Genomic DNA, 20,108 nt, shown 5'->3' with positions numbered 1-20,108 from the left:
AGACACTTATCAAATAGTACAAATATTATACCAAGGATGCGACATTACTACACGAAAAGACATCGACATAGCAGCTGGTGGTTCCATTATGAAGAAAACCACAACTGAAGCTTACAAAATTATTGATAACACAGCTTCCCACTCACATGAGTGGCACCAGGAAAAAGATATTTTTCGTTCATCTAAAGCGGTTAGAGCCGATTCTAGGCATGACTTTGATTCCGTTTCTGCAAAAATAGATGCTTTCGAGAGACGAATGGAAAAGATGACTAAAGATATTCACGCAATACGAATCAGTTGTGAGCAATGCGGTGGACCACACTTAACGAAAGATTGTCACATTGAGCAAACGATGGAACAACGTGAGAATGTTTCTTACATGAACCAAAGGCCGGGAAATAATTATCAACCGCCAAGGCCAAACTTCAATCGAAATCAAAACATTCTTTACAATCCAAATGAACCCAATAATAACTCGTATAACCAACATGGTCCGAATAACCAACCAACTCAAAACAACACTTTCAATCAACAAAGACCTGGTTTGTATAAACCACCACAACAAATCGAAGAGAAAAAGTCAAATCTAGAAGAAATGATGGCAAAGTTAATGGAATCTCAAACACAATTTATTACATCTCAAACCCAAACGAATGAGAGGTTTGATCAGTCATTAAGAACTCAACAAACTTCCATTTTGAATCTAGAAAAACATGTAGGAACTCTTGCTAGCATGATGAGTGAGAGGGAACAAGGAAAGCTACCGAGTAATACTGAAGTAAATCCTCGGAATGAGAATGTTAATATGGTATCAACGACTTCTGAAAAACCAGCATCAGAAGATGGGAAGGTTTTAGATGTGAGTAACAATGAAGAAGTTACAACACCACCACCACCCGAGTATGTAAAGCCAGTGGTGGCACCATACAAACCACCCATCTCGTTTCTAAGAAAAGGAGTTGAGTATGAGCAAGTAATAGGTAATAAAGTTTGTGACACCTCTGGAAAGAAGAAGAAGAATAAGAAAGTACAAGAAACAAAAATCGTAAAGATAAACCCGGTGAAGACAGTTCCACCAAAACCTCCACCCAGGGTGGGTGATCCAGGTGAATTTATTGTTCCTTGTCTACTTAGTGATTGTGTCATGTATGATGCACTAGCAGATTTAGGTGCGAGTGTGAGTGTTATGCCTCTTTCATTATACAAGAGATTAGGTGTAGGTGAGTTAAGTCCAACTGAAATGAGTGTTCGACTCTTTGATCAAACCATTAAGCACCCAGTTGGAATTGCTGACAACCTACCCGTTCAAGTGGGTAATTTAACCTTTTTAGTCGAATTTATTGTCATTGACATAGAAGAGGACTCAAACATTCCTCTAATTTTAGGTCGACCATTCTTAGCGTCCACCGGGGCGTTATTTGATGTAAGAGAAGGTAGAATGACACTTAGTAATGGTGAAAAATCAATCACCTTTGTGATTCGAAAGTCTAAATCTCCCCCAACCAAATCTGTTGAACCAATAAAAACGATCGATGAGAAGCATATTGTTTTACCAACTCCAACGGTAGTGCTTAGCAATAATAAAACGCCTAAGTGTGGGGAAGATGAAGTAACACCTAATGATGACCTGATAACAAAGAACTCTGTTGTTGATACGAAATTAAATGATCTCGTTATTAACAGTTCAATGAAGAAACTTATTAAACGGATTCGCAATGCTAGAATTAAGGGGAATTTTAAGTTATGTAACCGGTTAGTATCCAATCTTTCGCCTAAAGAAAAGGTGAAACTAGTTGAATTTGTGGATATTACATAGGAATCTGACCAATGGCTTAAAGCAAAAGTCACAGATATGCAAGTTGATTATGGTCCAAGAGAAGTTGACAATGAGAAGTTAACAATGAAGTTAATCACAATTTCAACACCACAGCTACCTAAGTGTGGGGAGATTCAAATGTTCTAAAAAGAAAATGCTGTCTAGAGTTAGTTGTTCTATTCTCGTGTAGTTTCGAGAATGGAATCCGATTGGTCTTTTCCGCTAGCATACACTAAAGAACTAGTTTCCTCCCCCTATTATGAATTTTTGTTTTGTAGGTTTTGTATGAAATTAATATGCATTTTTAAATTTAAGTTTTGTGTGAAGTTTAATAATAATAAAAATTTTTACTTTATTTCATTAAGTTTAAAAAAATGATTTCTAAAATTCATCGTAAGTTGAAGACTAGGTCATGGAACCGAAATTACTTTACCCGAGGGCGGGGCAAAAAAAATTTGTTATCATTATTTTTAATTTTATTGATCTAAAGTATACCAAAAAAATTAAAAAAACCCAAAAAATCTTTGCTTTTAAAACAATCGCTTTAAAAACGACAAATTTTAAATTTTGTCGAGGGACGGACTAGGTAAACATACCGAAACTACTTAAAGTAAAAGGGAACAAAATTTAAAAAAAAAAATTATTCATTTAAATTGTTTTAATAAATAAAGGTTTTATATAATATATATATATATATATATATGTGTATATATATATATATATATATATATATATATATATATATATATATATATATATATATATATATTATATATGTTTGTAGTTTATCTTATGTACAAAACAGGGTAAAACATCGTACTTTCAAAGATTGGCATTAAGTTCAGTAAAAGCTACTAATTTTAATGACAAGACGTAAAATATCAAATGTGATATAAAACAATATGTTTGCAAACTCGGTATTTTTAATCACTTTTCAACACTAATCACCCTCATGAATTTATAATTATAGTATGATTTCATGCAAATGAGGGCATTGCATGATCTCAAGTGTGGGGAAGGGTTATAAATTATCTCGGGTTAACACTTAGTTTAATTGCCAAATTTTGTGAAAATTTGAAAAAATTTCAACTAAATGAATTCAAAATCATGTTTATACATATTTATGAACGATAAAACTAGGTGTTAATGCCGAAATTATTGTTACCTCGGAGAGAACATAAATGGAGAAACAACCCAAAACGCCCGAATTCATTTAAAATGGAATAGAAGAGAATAAAAAGGCAAAGAAAAGAATAAATAAAAGCTAAGCGTGGGAAGAATTTACCAAGTTCTTCAAAACATATATCACATATTTGTACAAGATTATTGCAGGTACTTTTGCTTTGGACTAAACTAATCAGTTTTACCCAATTTATTGTAATACCTTTGAAAGAATAGATGGATCTACACGATGAATCAATTCCATCATTAAAAGGAAGTAAAGTCTTCCAAAAAAGACACGCGCTTCTTGATTTAGGTCAGGAAGTTGTCGTCCAGACCAGCTGTAGGTTGACGAAAAATCTAGAAAAGTCATCTATAAAATCAGCAGGAAATCCACGGACCTCAGCATCAAACAGGGTCGCCATGTAGTCAGACTTATACTAACCATGAGAAGACCTGTCTCGTAAAATGGGGAGGGCGCCGTGCAAATTAGCTTGATAAGACTAATGAATCAGACGCCCAGAAAGGATAATCTCCTTAAAGATTAAAAGTCAGCTTTTAAGCCTGATATTACTCAATCCTTGAGATTTACCATAAAGATTGAGAATTACAAACTCATGGAATTCAATGATATCTAAACTCGAGTTTGAACGAGAAAATATTTTGATCAAATTAAAACCGATTTGTTTTCTGAAAACCTATTTTCAATGCGTTCATTACCATTGAACGTAAAATCCTGAGAATTCATCGGAATTCATTAGGTCACCTGAACCAAATCGGGTGTCAACCGTAAGAACGGTGGTTGCATAGCATGGTCAAAGACAGGACCTTGTGCCAGATCGAAAAATTATAGGGTGATCTTTACTATTGCTCCTACAAAGGATAGTAATTGCATCCGATACGTTGTGGACCATAATCAAAAGCATGTCATTAGACATTGCCTTAACGGTTGCTTGTTCAACGCTTTCCTTTACAACTGGATGGTAGTTTACCAAAAGGTAATATACGGAGCAAGTATACTGGACGTGTTCTTTCCTAATACAAGGATTAGCAAGTGGGTGACACAAAATCATAAGTTTTGTGCTAAAATTTTAAAATTTGAAACCCACACAACCCACAAAAATAATTTGCAAACACCGGTGAAGGGTTATTCCAGAAAACTTATCTAAAGTAAAATCTAGATTGAATTTTCAAAAGATCAAATGTTTTCATAAAGATCCAATTTCCTTAAAGGATCTAAATTTTTAATAGTCATGTGGGACTGTAAACCACATCGTTACTATCATTGTTCATACCGCCGTATCAAAATCACTGATGTATAAAGTGTGAGAATAAAAAAAAGTGATTCGAGTGAAGTGTGATTTTATTTCAAAGTTCTGTATTGCTTGAGGACAAGCAACGCTCAAGTGTGGAGATATTTGATAGTGCTTCAAATGAACATATATTTAGGCGCAATATCCTTCAAATATGTAAAGCTTTTAGTTGTAATTGTTCAATTTTTATGTAATATTCATTTAAATAAATAAGTGCGAAGACAAAAGAAGAAAATGACGATTTGAAGACGCAAATGACCAAAAAGCTCAAATGTACAAGATATAATTCAAGTGGTTCCATTTATTGATAAGAAACGTCTAAAAATGACAAGAGTACGAGCCGCGGAACGCAAAGTACAAGATATCTCCGCGTACGAAAGGACGTTCGAAAATTCGAAACCAGGACCTGAGCCAACTATCAACGCGCGATGCAACGGACCTAAAATTACAAGTCAACATTGTACAAGAATATAATATAATATATATATATATAATTACATAAAATTATATATATTATATTATATATATTAAATTATTCGAGCAGCCCACGTTTTAATCAAGAGAGAGTGCTGGCCAGCCTGTCCATGCGATCGCATGGGAATAACAAAGGAATGCCATGCGATCGCATGGCTTCCAAAATCAGGATACATCTATAAAAGCCAGCGAATTCGACGAGTTTTAATCATCTTTTTATTTTCCTTCTCCGTAACGAAAACATATATATATATATATATATATATATATATATATATATATATATATATATATATATATATATATATATATAATATTAAGTTTAAATTAAGTTTAATAATAATTGGGTTAATGTAAGAAATGTTTTAAGGTTTTGTAAGTCGAAATTCTGTCCGTGCAACGCTACGCAATTGATCACCACTGTAAGCTATGTTCTTCCTTTTTAATTTAATGTCTCGTAACTAAGTTATTATTATGCTTATTTGAGCCAAAAGTAATCGTGATGTAAGACTAAATATTAAGACAGGGTTATTAGATTTTGTACCATAATTAAGGTTTGGACAAAAGACCGACACTTGTGAACATTGGACTATTGACTATTAATAGGTAGGGGGTATTGTCTAATTGAATGACAACTCATTGGAACCTGTCGAACCTATCTTCAAATTAGTTAAACTAATAATTATTAAATTGATTACGGATGTCCTATTTAGTGACATTTATACAACATCGTTTACAATCATTTAATTAATTATTCGGGTTGGGTAATTGATTATTCATTCTGTTCAAGTGGGTAAATTAATATTCATGGACTAGTTATAACAGGTGTGGATTACATACAAGGATAATTGGTGTAATTGTTAACAAAGTAATAAAACCTTGGATTACATGCAGTCGATAACCTGGTGTAATCATTAAACAAAGTATTAAAACCTTGTTACAGTTCGAATCCCTAATTAGTTGGAATATTTGACTTCGGGAATAAGGTTAATTTGGCGAGCATTTTATAATTATGACCGATGGACTATTATGGACAAAAAACCAAATAGGTATCCAATAATCCAAGATAAAGGACAATTAACCCAGGTTAATAAATTAAAATCAAAACGTCAAACATCATGATTACGAAAGTTTAAATAAGCATAATTCTTTTATTGTATTTCTCATCGTACTTTTAATTACTGTCATTTTATTATTCGCAATTTTATATATCGTCATTGTTATTTAGTTTACGCACTTTAATTATCGTCATTTATCTTTACGCTTAATATTTAAAATCGACAAACCGGTCATTAAACGGTAAAACCCCCTTTTATAATATTACTACCTATATATAATTATATATATTTGAATAAATATAGTTGTTAAAAATATAGTACGTTATCACTAGCTCCCTGTGGAATGAACCGGACTTACTAAAAACTACACTACTCTACGATTAGGTACACTACCTATAGTGTTGTAGCAAGGTTTAGGTATATCTCATTCTATATAAATAAATAAAACTTATGTAAATCGTATAATATTTCATCGTATTTCATAGTAAAATTAATAGTATTTCGTACTACACCTCGCACACATCAACAAGTCACTATCAAGGTAATACATCAAAGGTAAATGGACATTTAATGCATTTAGTTTTGTATAGGATGTTGAGTATCTTTTGCACATGTTAAATGAAGTAAAGAGTCCAAAGATTAATGTTCAAAACTGATTCAAACGGCTATACAACAGATAAGAGTTTTGGACTAGACCGCGTGCGGTCGACCCACGGTCGACCGTGGTCCAAGCTGCAACAACGACTACTTTTTCATCTCTCCATATAAATAGCAAGGCTTGGAGAACTTTGAAGACTTTGGCCTCTTGCATGCTACAACTCAAAATCATGAGAGAATCACAGGAATATAATACTTATACATATGTTTGTGATTAACAAGAGAAGTTCTATAATCTCATAGGTTATAGAAGGGGTGTTGTAAAATTACTTTCAAATTACTATCATTGTGAGTTTACATAGTGTTATAATAATTCTTAAAATTGTCTTAGGATTGTCATCACTAGAAAAGGGTGAGTCTTTGTACTTTGTATTTAGAAGCATATGCTAGCTTAGCTATCATCTTCCTTAAAGGGAACTAGGGAGTTGATTAATCTCATTGGAGATTAATACTTGTCCAAGTTGAAGACAAGTTGATCTAAGTTGGAGGTAATCTTTCAAAGGGATAGAAGGATTAGGTTTGTGATATAAGGAGAAGTACAAGGCTTGTAAATCGGATCTCCACCAGATTTGGAGAAAGGTGCTTAGTGAAGCAAAATTCCCGATTAGTGAATCGGGGAGTGATTAAGGTGGATTAGTTAACATCCACCCGATCCACTATAAAATCTCGTGTTTATGTTCTTTACTTTACATTCCGCATTATTAACAACATAAACACATCACACATTGGGTTGAGTTGATTAAAGTGATCAAAGATTGTTCTAATCTTGTTGATCATCGAAAAAGTTTGAAAAATCGTATTAAGTAACTATTCACCCCCTCTAGTTACTTACAACACTGACTTGGTTAATACCAACACGGTTCGCACGCCAGTTGACACCAATGGCAAACTTAGTACCGACGTTAGCCAAACCTATTCGAACCCAACCTTATTCTGAAGCTTAGCAGGGGCATTGCAATACCTGACATTCACAAGACCGAACATTTCCTGCGCAGTTCAACAAGTCTGTTTACACATGCATGATCCTAAAGAATCTCACATGAATGCTTTCAAACGCATCATTCGTTATATTAAAGGGATAATTTCCTTCGGGTTACAGCTTCACAAGTCTTCCTTACATACACTAGTTTCTTATACGGATACCGATTGGAGTGGTTGTCCAGACACAAGAAGATCAACCTCTGGCTATTGTGTGTTTTTGGGTGAAAATTTGATATCATGGTCTTCTAAACGTCAACCAACTGTCTCTCGTTCTAACGCCCAAGCATAATGTCGAGGTGTTGCAAATGTCATCTCCGAATCCTGCTGGCTTCACAACTTACTGTTGGAACTTCATGCACATATTTTGAAGGCTACCATGGTCTTTTATGATAATATAAGTGCTATTTTCTTGTCGGGTAATCCTGTTCAGTACCAGCGTACTAAACATATAAAACTGGACATACATTTTGTTCGTGAGAAGGTTGCTTGGGGACAAATTCGTGTTCTACATGTTCCTACTCGTTTTCAAATAGCCGACATTTTCACTAAGGGGCTACCTCGACTTTTGTTTGAAGAATTTCGGGACAGTCTAAATATCCGTTCCCATCCCGCTTAGCCTGAGGGGCTATATTAGATATACACTCATTATAACTGTCACGTATTATAGATATGATATACTTTGTATCTTATTGTACATGTGATATTAACTATAGATAGAAGATCTCCTAAATACATTCCATAGATGTAGCTTTGTTAGTCAACCTCGAGGAGGTTAGGGTTATGATGTATGATTATATATACGGCTACAAGCCTAATGAATAGACATCAATTCATTAAACTCTATTAATAACACTTTGAGAGACTTTAACAACGTTTTCTCGAGTTGTACTAATGGTTGTGACGTATCGAAGGTTGAGGAATTGAACTTCAAAAAAGCGAAGTGTGATACACATTGTGAGAATTCTAAGGGACAAGTTGGGGTGTCAACACTAAATTCAAAGTTCCTTTTTCATCGTAAATGAAAATCTATATTAATTTTTAAATACCACCTATATAACTACATTATGGATAAAAAAACGGAAGAGTAAAAAAGCGTATCGTGATTAATGTAGGTGGTTCCGAGCATGCTATAATTAAAATGGTGATCGCGGGTTTGGAAGATGCTGACAATGGTGTAGTTAGGTTTTTTGACTCATAGGCTTGTAGGTGTGTGTTGATTGGTGTTGGATCCATGTCGTGTAATTGTCGTGTTGTTTTTTTTGTTCTTGTATCTTGTGTTGTCTTCATGTAGCGTCTAGCTTCTCGTTAATTTTTTTTATATATAAATACTTGCCTTTAAAAAAAAAAAAAAAACAAAAAAGTAAAAAAAAAAAAAAAGGTTCGAACGTCTAACCACGTATACAACTTCAAAAACAATTCGGCTGAATATGCCTTGGTTCCAGTGACAAAGAAATCGCAACGGATAGCCAGATCCCGTATAGTAGCAGATCTCCAACATGGCACCCATTTCCACCGTTGGATTACTTACTCCTACTGTATCCCATCGCACCCAAAATCAAACCAAAAACTACCCGCCCGCACATATATATACCTCATCCTCTTTTTAATTTTTCATCACACTTTCAAATTCAAATTCACATTCACAATCTTTTTCAAAACACCCTCGATTACTCTTCACGCAAATTCAAATTTCAATCAAATGGAGTCAGGCAAGGCAACCAAGGGCGCCGGAGGAAGGAAAGGTGCCGGTGAACGTAAGAAGGCAGTTACAAAATCCGTTAAGGCTGGACTTCAGTTTCCGGTTGGTAGAATCGCTAGGTTTTTGAAAAAAGGACGTTATGCTCAACGAACTGGTTCTGGTGCTCCGATTTACCTTGCTGCCGTACTTGAATACCTTGCTGCTGAGGTATAATTTCTAGATCTACTGTAATTTAGTATATATATTATTTTTATTATCCCTTTTTAGTTTCATAAAAGTTCTTGCGATTGATATGTGTATTCTTGAAATTGTTAATTTTGGAATGCAGGTATTGGAATTGGCGGGAAATGCAGCAAGAGATAACAAGAAGACAAGAATTAACCCTAGACATGTGCTATTAGCTGTGAGAAATGATGTTGAATTGGGGAAATTGCTTTCGGGTGTTACGATTGCGTCTGGTGGTGTGTTGCCTAATATTAACCCTGTGCTTTTGCCTAAGAAATCTGCTGTGACTGAGGAGAAGGCTACCAAGACTCCAAAATCTCCAAAGAAGGCCTAATTGTTAATGGTTTATATTTGTGATAGCTAGTTTTGGTCCTTAGAATGCATTGGTTGTTGGCAAAAAAATGTAATAGCCCAAGTTGTTTTGTTAGTTTTTAGTTTCTACATAATATAAATGAATCTATTTTGTTAGCCCTTTTTTTCTCATTTATTCTGCTACTAGTGTTTATGAATCATATTAATACAAATATAACAAACATTTTTGTTTAATGTTTTTTAATGGCACTAGAATTATAACTTCACGAAATGGGTATCGACTAGGAATTACTGTATGTGTTACGTAAATTTCAGTCTAGTTTAAGTGCAAATTTATTCGGGTTTGTTGGGTATTATTGGTTTACTAGTTGGGCCAAAAAATGTGAGTGTCTAAATGAGATAGAGTTGGGGGTGGAAAATGACGGTTTGGGTGCAAGCTATGGCTGTTTGGCTAACTCTAAGTGTAATTGAATTTGGGTTGATGTTAATTGAGCTGATCTAACCGTGTGAGTGATTTTAGTCTTTTGTGTGTTACTTTTGTTAGAATCTTACTTGCTGCTATACTTTACTTGTGCTTGGAGATTAATATGTTGGCGTTGGATGTTACTGCATGACATTAATGTGTAAAAAAATTGTCGTTAAAAAATGTGTAAAAGAAGGTTGTATAAGTGTTACATTATGGTGAGGGGAAAGTAGTTGGGGATCATTTGAGAAATGAATTAGGCACCCAAGTCTTAAGTCTTTAAAAAGTCATTCACCTCTCTTGCATGGCTACTAAGCCTTGCATAAATCGTTGAGCGATTTTGGTCTACGATTAGAGTTTCAGGCCTGGTGTGTCTTATGTAACATCTGCTTCCTGGAAATTCTCTTTATTTTTGGTCTATTTGGGACAGAAGTTGATTGCTTGTGTATTAGGGTTTGGACGGTCAAATGCTACCAGATTAAGTGCACAAAGTGACATTGTCATATGATTTTGGTGCTTTTCTATCGGTTAAACTATTAGGATGAAATTACAATTATGGATGTTTATCTTTTGGAGTCAAGAAGTTTTGTTTTGGATTAGTAGGATTAATCTTGGTTGTACTTGATTTTCTACAACTTTTGACTTACAACACAACAATAACAACAACAACAAAGCCCACTCCCACATAAGTAGCGTATGGGGAGGTAAGATGTAGACAATCCTTCTCTATTCCAGAATTAAGAGAAGTCATTTCTACACCCTGAGTGAAACACCCCAATAGTAGAGAAAGTCATCCCTCTTAGTGTTTTATGGATAGAAAGATTGCTTCCGAATAGATTTTCAGCTAATAAGTATGTTAAAAAAAAATGTGAGACACCATGAAAAGGTAGAATCACATTTTCAGAAGTTTTAAACCTGTCCGAAGTTTAATTTAGGCTCTAAGCGAAGGTCAAGTCGCCAATAAATTAACTTTTGACTTACTGCTTTATTATTCTCATATAAATTTGGGCATTCTAATGCTCTACCTAATTTGGTTTGATAATATGGGTCAAATTATCCACTAAGAGGCATTGCATTATATTAGGTTTAGAAAATCTCACATGAATGTGAGTCATTGTATTGATAGGATTATATAGGATACAAATACAACAAACATCCTAATTTAGAGGATATGCACAATCACTATCTATAAATAAAAGATATACAAATCATATCCTAATATATGTATATGTATGCAGTCGGTTCTATTACCCCCCGCAAGCGAAGTAGGGGGAGGACCAATACACAGCTTGGAACGCAAGTCTTCAAAAAGTGGACGTGGAAGGCTCTTTGTAAAGATATCAGCTAACTGCAAATGCGTCGAAGCATACTTGGTGTACAACTTCCCCGAAAGAACCAATTCTCTAACAAAATGATAATCAATATCGATATGTTTAGCACGTTTGTGAGAAATGGGATTTTGACTAAGGAACAGAGCATTCCGGTTATCACATAAAATGGTAGGACGCCCAAAAGGTAAAACATAAAGTTCACGAAGCAGATGAGTGATCCAGATGATTTCAGAAGTGGTGTTGGCAAGAGCCATGTATTCAGATTCACAACTAGAACGTGAGATCATAGGTTGCTTCTTAGAACTCCACGAGACAAGATTCCCACAAAGAAAGATAGAATAACCGTAGGTAGAGCGACGAGTTTCAATACATTGAGCCCAGTCAGCATCTGAATATCCCAGTATATTCGGTTTGGGTGAATGTAAAAAGGAAAGCACATAGGAGATAGTGCCTCTAATGTAGCGCAATATTCTTTTTACAGCCTGAAAATGTTCATTCATCGGAGCATGAAAAACCTGACTCACCTAGTTAACCGCATACGAAATATCTGGCCTCGTAATTGTAAAATACTGAAGAGTCCCAACTAATGATCGATAAAGAGTGGCATCATAAAAAGGAGTCCCTTGACTGGTAAAGTAAACTGATGTCGACAAAGGAGTAGCAGCCGGCTTAGAATCCAATAACTTAGCACGCGTAAGAATGTCATGTGCATATTTAGATTGAATAAGAAAAAGCCCAGAAGCGTGATAGTTAACCTCAAAACCAAGAAAATAGTTTAGTCTACCGAGATCAGTAATGAGGAACTCTTTATGGAGCCGAGAAATGAAGAGCTGAACAAGATCACTGTTGTTACCTGTGAGAATAAGATCATCAACATAAACCAAAAGATATAAAAGGTTTGAGTCCTTTTTGAAAACAAATAGAGAAGTATCCGTGCGGCTACAGGTGAAACCAATACTGATAAGAAAGGAGCTTAAACGTTGAAACCATGCTCGTGGCGTCTGTTTGCGACCATAAAGAGCCTTTTTCAAGTGGCAAACATGATTCGGGAACTTAGGATTAATAAAGCTAGGAGGCTGCTGAAATGTCCCGTTCTTATTGATTAAAAACGTTCCATATTAATTGATTTCGTTGCGAGGTCTTGACCTCTATATGAGACGTTTTTCAAAGACTGCATTCATTTTTAAAACAAACCATAACCTTTATTTCATAAATAAAGGTTTAAAAAGCTTTACGTAGATTATCAAATAATGATAATCTAAAATATCCTGTTTACACACGACCATTACATAATGGTTTACAATACAAATATGTTACATCGAAATCAGTTTCTTGAATGCAGTTTTTACACAATATCATACAAACATGGACTCCAAATCTTGTCCTTATTTTAGTATGCAACAGCGGAAGCTCTTAATATTCACCTGAGAATAAACATGCTTTAAACGTCAACAAAAATGTTGGTGAGTTATAGGTTTAACCTATATATATCAAATCGTAACAATAGACCACAAGATTTCATATTTCAATACACATCCCATACATAGAGATAAAAATCATTCATATGGTGAACACCTGGTAACCGACATTAACAAGATGCATATATAAGAATATCCCCATCATTCCGGGACACCCTTCGGATATGATATAAATTTCGAAGTACTAAAGCATCCGGTACTTTGGATGGGGCTTGTTGGGCCCGATAGATCTATCTTTAGGATTCACGTCAATTAGGGTGTCTGTTCCCTAATTCTTAGATTACCAGACTTAATAAAAAGGGGCATATTCGATTTCGATAATTCAACCATAGAATGTAGTTTCACGTACTTGTGTCTATTTTGTAAATCATTTATAAAACCTGCATGTATTCTCATCCCAAAAATATTAGATTTTAAAAGTGGGACTATAACTCACTTTCACAGATTTTTACTTCGTCGGGAAGTAAGACTTGGCCACTGGTTGATTCACGAACCTATAACAATATATACATATATATCAAAGTATGTTCAAAATATATTTACAACACTTTTAATATATTTTGATGTTTTAAGTTTATTAAGTCAGCTGTCCTCGTTAGTAACCTACAACTAGTTGTCCACAGTTAGATGTACAGAAATAAATCGATAAATATTATCTTGAATCAATCCACGACCCAGTGTATACGTATCTCAGTATTGTCACAACTCAAACTATATATATTTTGGAATCAACCTCAACCCTGTATAGCTAACTCCAACATTCACATATAGAGTGTCTATGGTTGTTCCGAAATATATATAGATGTGTCGACATGATAGGTCGAAACATTGTATACGTGTCTATGGTATCTCAAGATTACATAATATACAATACAAGTTGATTAAGTTATGGTTGGAATAGATTTGTTACCAATTTTCACGCAGCTAAAATGAGAAAAATTATCCAATCTTGTTTTACCCATAACTTCTTCATTTTAAATCCGTTTTGAGTGAATCAAATTGCTATGGTTTCATATTGAACTCTATTTTATGAATCTAAACATAAAAAGTATAGGTTTATAGTAGGAAAAATAAGTTACAAGTCGTTTTTGTAAAGTTAGTCATTTCAGTCGAAAGAACGACGTCTAGATGACCATTTTAGAAAACATACTTCCACTTTGAGTTTAACCATAATTTTTGGATATAGTTTCATGTTCATAATAAAAATCATTTCCCCAGAATAACAACTTTTAAATCAAAGTTTATCATAGTTTTTAATTAACTAACCCAAAACAGCCCGCGGTGTTACTACGACGGCGTAAATCCGATTTTACGGTGTTTTTCGTGTTTCCAGGTTTTAAATCATTAAGTTAGCATATCATATAGATATAGAACATGTGTTTATTTGATTTTAAAAGTCAAGTTAGAAGGATTAACTTTTATTTGCGAACAAGTTTAGAATTAACTAAACTATGTTCTAGTGATTACAAGTTTAAACCTTCGAATAAGATAGCTTTATATGTATGAATCGAATGATGTTATGAACATCATTACTACCTCAAGTTCCTTGGATAAACCTACTGGAAATGAGAAAAATAGATCTAGCTTCAAAGGATCTTTGGATGGCTTGAAAGTTCTTGAAGCAGAATCATGACACGAAAACAATTTCAAGTAAGATTTCCACTCGAAATAAGATTGTTATAGTTATAGAAATTGAATTAAAGTTTGAATATGATTATTACCTTGTATTAGAAATATAACCTACTGTAAGTAACAAAGGTTTCTTGATCTTGGATGATTACTTGGAATGGATTTAGAAAACTTGGAAGTAAACTTGCAATCTTGGAAGTATTCTTGATTTTATGAAACTAGAACTTTTGAAATTTATGAAGAACACTTAGAACTTGAAGATATGTGAGAGAGATCAATTAGATGAAGAAAATTGAAGAATGAAAGTGTTTGTAGGTGTTTTTGGTCGTTGGTGTATGGATTAGATATAAAGGATATGTAATTTTGTTTTCATGTAAATAAGTCATGAATGATTACTCATATTTTTGTAATTTTATGAGATATTTCATGCTAGTTGCCAAATGATGGTTCCCACATGTGTTAGGTGACTCACATGGGCTTCTAAGAGCTGATCATTGGAGTGTATATACCAATAGTACATACATCTAAAAGCTGTGTATTGTACGAGTACGAATACAGGTGTATACTAGTAGAATTGTTGATGAAACTGAACGAGGATGTAATTGTAAGCATTTTTGTTAAGTAGAAGTATTTTGATAAGTGTCTTGAAGTCTTTCAAAAGTGTATGAATACATATTAAAACACTACATGTATATACATTTTAACTGAGTCGTTAAGTCATCGTTAGTCGTTACATGTAAATGTTGTTTTGAAACCTTTAGGTTAACGATCTTGTTGAATGTTGTTGACCCATTGTTTATTATAACAAATGAGATGTTAAATTGTTATATTATCATGATATTATGATATATAATATATCTTAGTATGATATATATACAGTTAAATGTCGTTACAACGATAATCGTTACATATATGTCTCGTTTCGAAATCATTAAGTTAGTAGTCTTATTTTTACATATGTATTTCATTGTTAATACACTTAATAATATATTTACTTATCATTTAACATAATTAACTAAGTGTATCAATATCTTAATATGATTCATATGTACCTAGTAAGACGTTGTTATAACGATAATCGTTATATATATCGTTTTCGAGTTTCTTAAATTAACAGTCTCATTTTTATGTATATAACTCATTGTTAAAATACCTAATGAGATACATACTTATAATAAAATCATGTTAACTATATATATAACCGTATATATCTCATCGTATAGTTTTTACAAGTTTTAACATTCGTGAATCACCGGTCAACTTGGGTGGTCAATTGTCTATATGAAACCTATTTCAATTAATCAAGTCTTAACAAGTTTGATTGCTTAACATGTTGGAAACACATAATCATGTAAATAACAATTTCATTTAATATATATATAAACATGGGAAAGTTCGGGTCACTACAGTACCTACCCGTTAAATAAATTTCGTCCCAAAATTTTAAGCAGTTGGAGGTGTTGACGTATCTTCTGGAAATAAATGCGGGTATTTCTTCTTCATCTGATCTTCACTCTCCCAGGTGAACTCGGGTCCTCTACGAGCATTCCATCGAACCTTAACAATTGGTATCTTGTTTTGTTTAGGTCTCTTAACCTCACGATCCATTATTTCGACGGGTTCTTCAATGAATTGAAGTTTTTCATTGATTTGGATTTCGTCCAACGGAATAGTGAGATCTTCTTTAGCAAAACATTTCTTCAAATTTGAGACGTGGAAAGTGTTATGTACATCCGCGAGTTGTTGAGGTAACTCAAGTCGGTAAGCTACTGGTCCGACACGATCAATAATCTTGAATGGTCCAATATACCTTGGATTTAATTTTCCTCGTTTACCAAATCGAACAACGCCTTTCCAAGGTGCAACTTTAAGAATGACCATCTCTCCAATTTCAAATTCTATATCTTTTCTTTTAATGTCAGCGTAGCTCTTTTGTCGACTTTGGGCGGTTTTCAACCGTTGTTGAATTTGGATGATCTTCTCGGTAGTTTCTTGTATTATCTCCGGACTCGTAATCTGTCTATCCCCCACTTCACTCCAACAAATCGGAGACCTGCACTTTCTACCATAAAGTGCTTCAAACGGCGCCATCTCAATGCTTGAATGGTAGCTGTTGTTGTAGGAAAATTCTGCTAACGGTAGATGTCGATCCCAACTGTTTCCGAAATCAATAACACATGCTCGTAGCATGTCTTCAAGCATTTGTATCGTCCTTTCGTTCTGCCCATCAGTTTGTGGATGATAGGAAGTACTCATGTCTAGACGAGTTCCTAATGCTTGCTGTAATGTCTGCCAGAATCTTGAAATAAATCTGCCATCCCTATAAGAGATAATAGAGATTGGTATTCCATGTCTGGAAACGACTTCCTTCAAATACAGTCGTGCTAACTTCTCCATCTTGTCATCTTCTCTTATTGGCAGGAAGTGTGCTGATTTGGTGAGACGATCAACTATTACCCAAATAGTATCAAAACCACTTGCAGTCCTTGGCAATTTAGTGATGAAATCCATGGTAATGTTTTCCCATTTCCATTCCGGGATTTCGGGTTGTTGAAGTAGACCTGATGGTTTCTGATGCTCAGCTTTGACCTTAGAACACGTCAAACATTCTCCTACGTATTTAGCAACATCGGCTTTCATACCCGGCCACCAAAAATGTTTCTTGAGATCCTTGTACATCTTCCCCGTTCCAGGATGTATTGAGTATCTGGTTTTATGAGCTTCTCTAAGTACCATTTCTCTCATATCTCCAAATTTTGGTACCCAAATCCTTTCAGCCCTATACCGGGTTCTGTCTTCCCGAATATTAAGATGCTTCTCCGATCCTTTGGGTATTTCATCCTTTAAATTTCCCTCTTTTAAAACTCCTTGTTGCGCCTCCTTTATTTGAGTAGTAAGGTTATTGTGAATCATTATATTCATAGATTTTACTCGAATGGGTTCTCTGTCCTTCCTGCTCAAGGCGTCGGCTACCACATTTGCCTTTCCAGGGTGGTAACGAATCTCAAAGTCGTAATCATTCAACAATTCAATCCACCTACGCTGCCTCATATTCAGTTGTTTCTGATTAAATATGTGTTGAAGACTTTTGTGGTCGGTATATTTAATACTTTTGACCCCATATAAGTAGTGCCTCCAAGTCTTTAATGCAAAAACAACCGTGCCTAATTCCAAATCATGCGTCGTATAATTTTGCTCGTGAATCTTCAATTGTCTAGACGCATAAGCAATCACCTTCGTCCGTTGCATTAATACACAACCGAGACCTTGCTTTGATGCGTCACAATAAATCACAAAATCATCATTCCCTTCAGGTAATGACAATATAGGTGCCGTAGTTAGCTTTTTCTTCAATAACTGGAACGCTTTCTCTTGTTCATCCTTCCATTCAAATTTCTTCCCTTTATGCGTTAATGCAGTCAAGGGTTTTGCTATTCTGGAAATGTCTTGGATGAACCTTATGTAGTAACCAGCTAGTCCTAAAAACTAGCGTATGTGTTTCGGAGTTTTTGGGGTTTCCCACTTTTCAACAGTTTCTATCTTTGCCGGATCCACCTTAATACCTTCTTTGTTCACTATGTGATCGAGGAATTGAACCTCTTCCAACCAAAATGCACACTTTGAAAACTTAGCGTACAATTCTTCCTTCCTTAATACTTCTAACACCTTTCTCAAATGTTCACCGTGTTCTTGGTCATTCTTTGAGTAAATAAGTATGTCATCAATGAAAACAATGACAAACTTGTCAAGGTATGGTCCACACACTCCGTTCATAAGGTCCATGAACACAGCTGGTGCATTAGTTAAACCAAACGGCATGACCATAAACTCGTAATGACCGTAACGTGTTCTGAAAACAGTCTTTGGAATATCATCTTCTTTCACCCGCATTTGATGATACCCAGAACGTAAGTCAATCTTTGAATAAACAGACGAGCCTTGTAGTTGATCAAATAAGTCATCGATTCTCGGTAGTGGGTAGCGGTTCTTAATGGTAAGTTTGTTCAACTCTCGGTAGTCGATACACAACCTGAATGTACCATCTTTCTTCTTGACAAACAAAACAGGAGCTCCCCACGGTGATGTGCTTGGTCGAATGAAACCACGTTCTAATAGTTCTTGCAGTTGGCTTTGTAGTTCTTTCATCTCGCTGGGTACGAGTCTGTAAGGAGCACGAGCTATTGGTGCAGCTCCTGGTACAAGATCTATTTGAAATTCAACGGATCGATGTGGGGGTAATCCCGGTAATTCTTTCGGAAATACATCGGGAAATTCTTTTGCGACGGGAACATCATTGATGCTCTTTTCTTCAGTTTGTACTTTCTCAACGTGTGCTAGAACAGCATAGCAACCTTTTCTTATTAGTTTTTGTGCCTTCAGGTTACTAATAAGATTTAACTTTGTGTTGCTCTTTTCTCCGTACACCATTAAGGGTTTTCCTTTTTCTTGTATAATGCGAATTGCATTTTTGTAACAAACGATCTCTGCTTTCACTTCTCTCAACCAGTCCATACCGATTATCACATCAAAACTCCCTAACTCTACTGGTATCAAGTCAATCTTAAATGTTTCGCTAACCAGTTTAATTTCTCGATTCCGACATATATTATCTGCTGAAAGTAATTTACCATTTGCTAATTCGAGTAAAAATTTACTATCCAAAGGCGTCAATAGGCAACTTAATTTAGCACAAAAATCTCTACTCATATAGCTTCTATCCGCACCCGAATCAAATAAAACGTAAGCAGATTTATTGTCAATAAGAAACGTACCCGTAACAAGCTCCGGGTCTTCCTGTGCCTCTGCCACATTAATATTGAAAACTCTTTCGCAGCCTTGTCCATTCGTGTTCTCCTGGTTCGGGCAATTTCTAATAATGTGGCCCGGTTTTCTACATTTATAACAAACTACATTGGTATAACTTGCTCCGACACTACTTGCTCCGCCATTACTCGTTCCAACACCATTTATTCCTTTCGTTCTGTTAACCCCTGGTCCGTAGACCTCACACTTCACCGCGCTATGACCATTTCTTTTACACTTGTTGCAAAATTTGGTGCAGAACCCCGAGTGATACTTTTCACACCTTTGGCGATGATTGTTGTAGTAGTAGTAGTAGTAGTTGTTGTTGTTGTTGTTGTTGTTGTTGTTGTTGTTGTTGTTGTTGTTGTTGTTGTTGTTGTTGTTGTTGTTGTTGTTGTTGTTGTTGTTGTTGTTGTTGTTGTTGTTGTTGTTGTTGTTGTTGTTGTTGTTGTTGTTGTTGTTGTTGTTGTTGTTGTTGTTGTTGTTGTTGTTGTTGTTGTTGTTGTTGTTGTTGTTGTTGTTGTTGTTGTTGTTGTTGTTGTTGTTGTTGTTGTTGTTGTTGTTGTTGTTGTTGTTGTTGTTGTTGTTGTTGTTGTTGTTGTTGTTGTTGTTGTTGTTGTTGTTGTTGTTGTTGTTGTTGTTGTTGTTGTTGTTGTTGTTGTTGTTGTTGTTGTTGTTGTTGTTGTTGTTGTTGTTGTTGTTGTTGTT

General features: G+C 34.8%; 2 protein-coding genes across 2 annotated transcripts; one reads left to right on the top strand and one right to left on the bottom strand.

The window, feature by feature from the left end:
• Positions 1 to 9,073: 9,073 nt before the first annotated feature.
• Positions 9,074 to 9,852, top strand: LOC139891670 (histone H2A.1-like). Its single transcript, XM_071874657.1, has 2 exons — positions 9,074 to 9,366; positions 9,488 to 9,852. Exons 1-2 carry the CDS (start codon positions 9,160 to 9,162, stop codon positions 9,716 to 9,718), a joined length of 438 nt encoding a protein of 145 aa, XP_071730758.1. The 5' UTR covers positions 9,074 to 9,159; the 3' UTR covers positions 9,719 to 9,852.
• Positions 9,853 to 12,014: 2,162 nt separating this feature from the next.
• On the bottom strand, positions 12,015 to 12,505 carry LOC139888535 (uncharacterized mitochondrial protein AtMg00810-like). Its single transcript, XM_071871541.1, has 2 exons — positions 12,478 to 12,505; positions 12,015 to 12,343 (listed from the first exon to the last, which is right to left on the bottom strand). The coding sequence occupies exons 1-2, from the start codon at positions 12,503 to 12,505 to the stop codon at positions 12,015 to 12,017; spliced, it is 357 nt and encodes a 118-aa protein (XP_071727642.1).
• Between the last annotated feature and the right edge of the window lie 7,603 nt (positions 12,506 to 20,108).

The sequence above is a fragment of the Rutidosis leptorrhynchoides genome, chromosome 2 (assembly GCF_046630445.1).
Source record: "Rutidosis leptorrhynchoides isolate AG116_Rl617_1_P2 chromosome 2, CSIRO_AGI_Rlap_v1, whole genome shotgun sequence".
NCBI lineage: Eukaryota > Viridiplantae > Streptophyta > Magnoliopsida > Asterales > Asteraceae > Rutidosis > Rutidosis leptorrhynchoides.
This window is presented reverse-complemented; position numbering and strand designations above follow the sequence as displayed.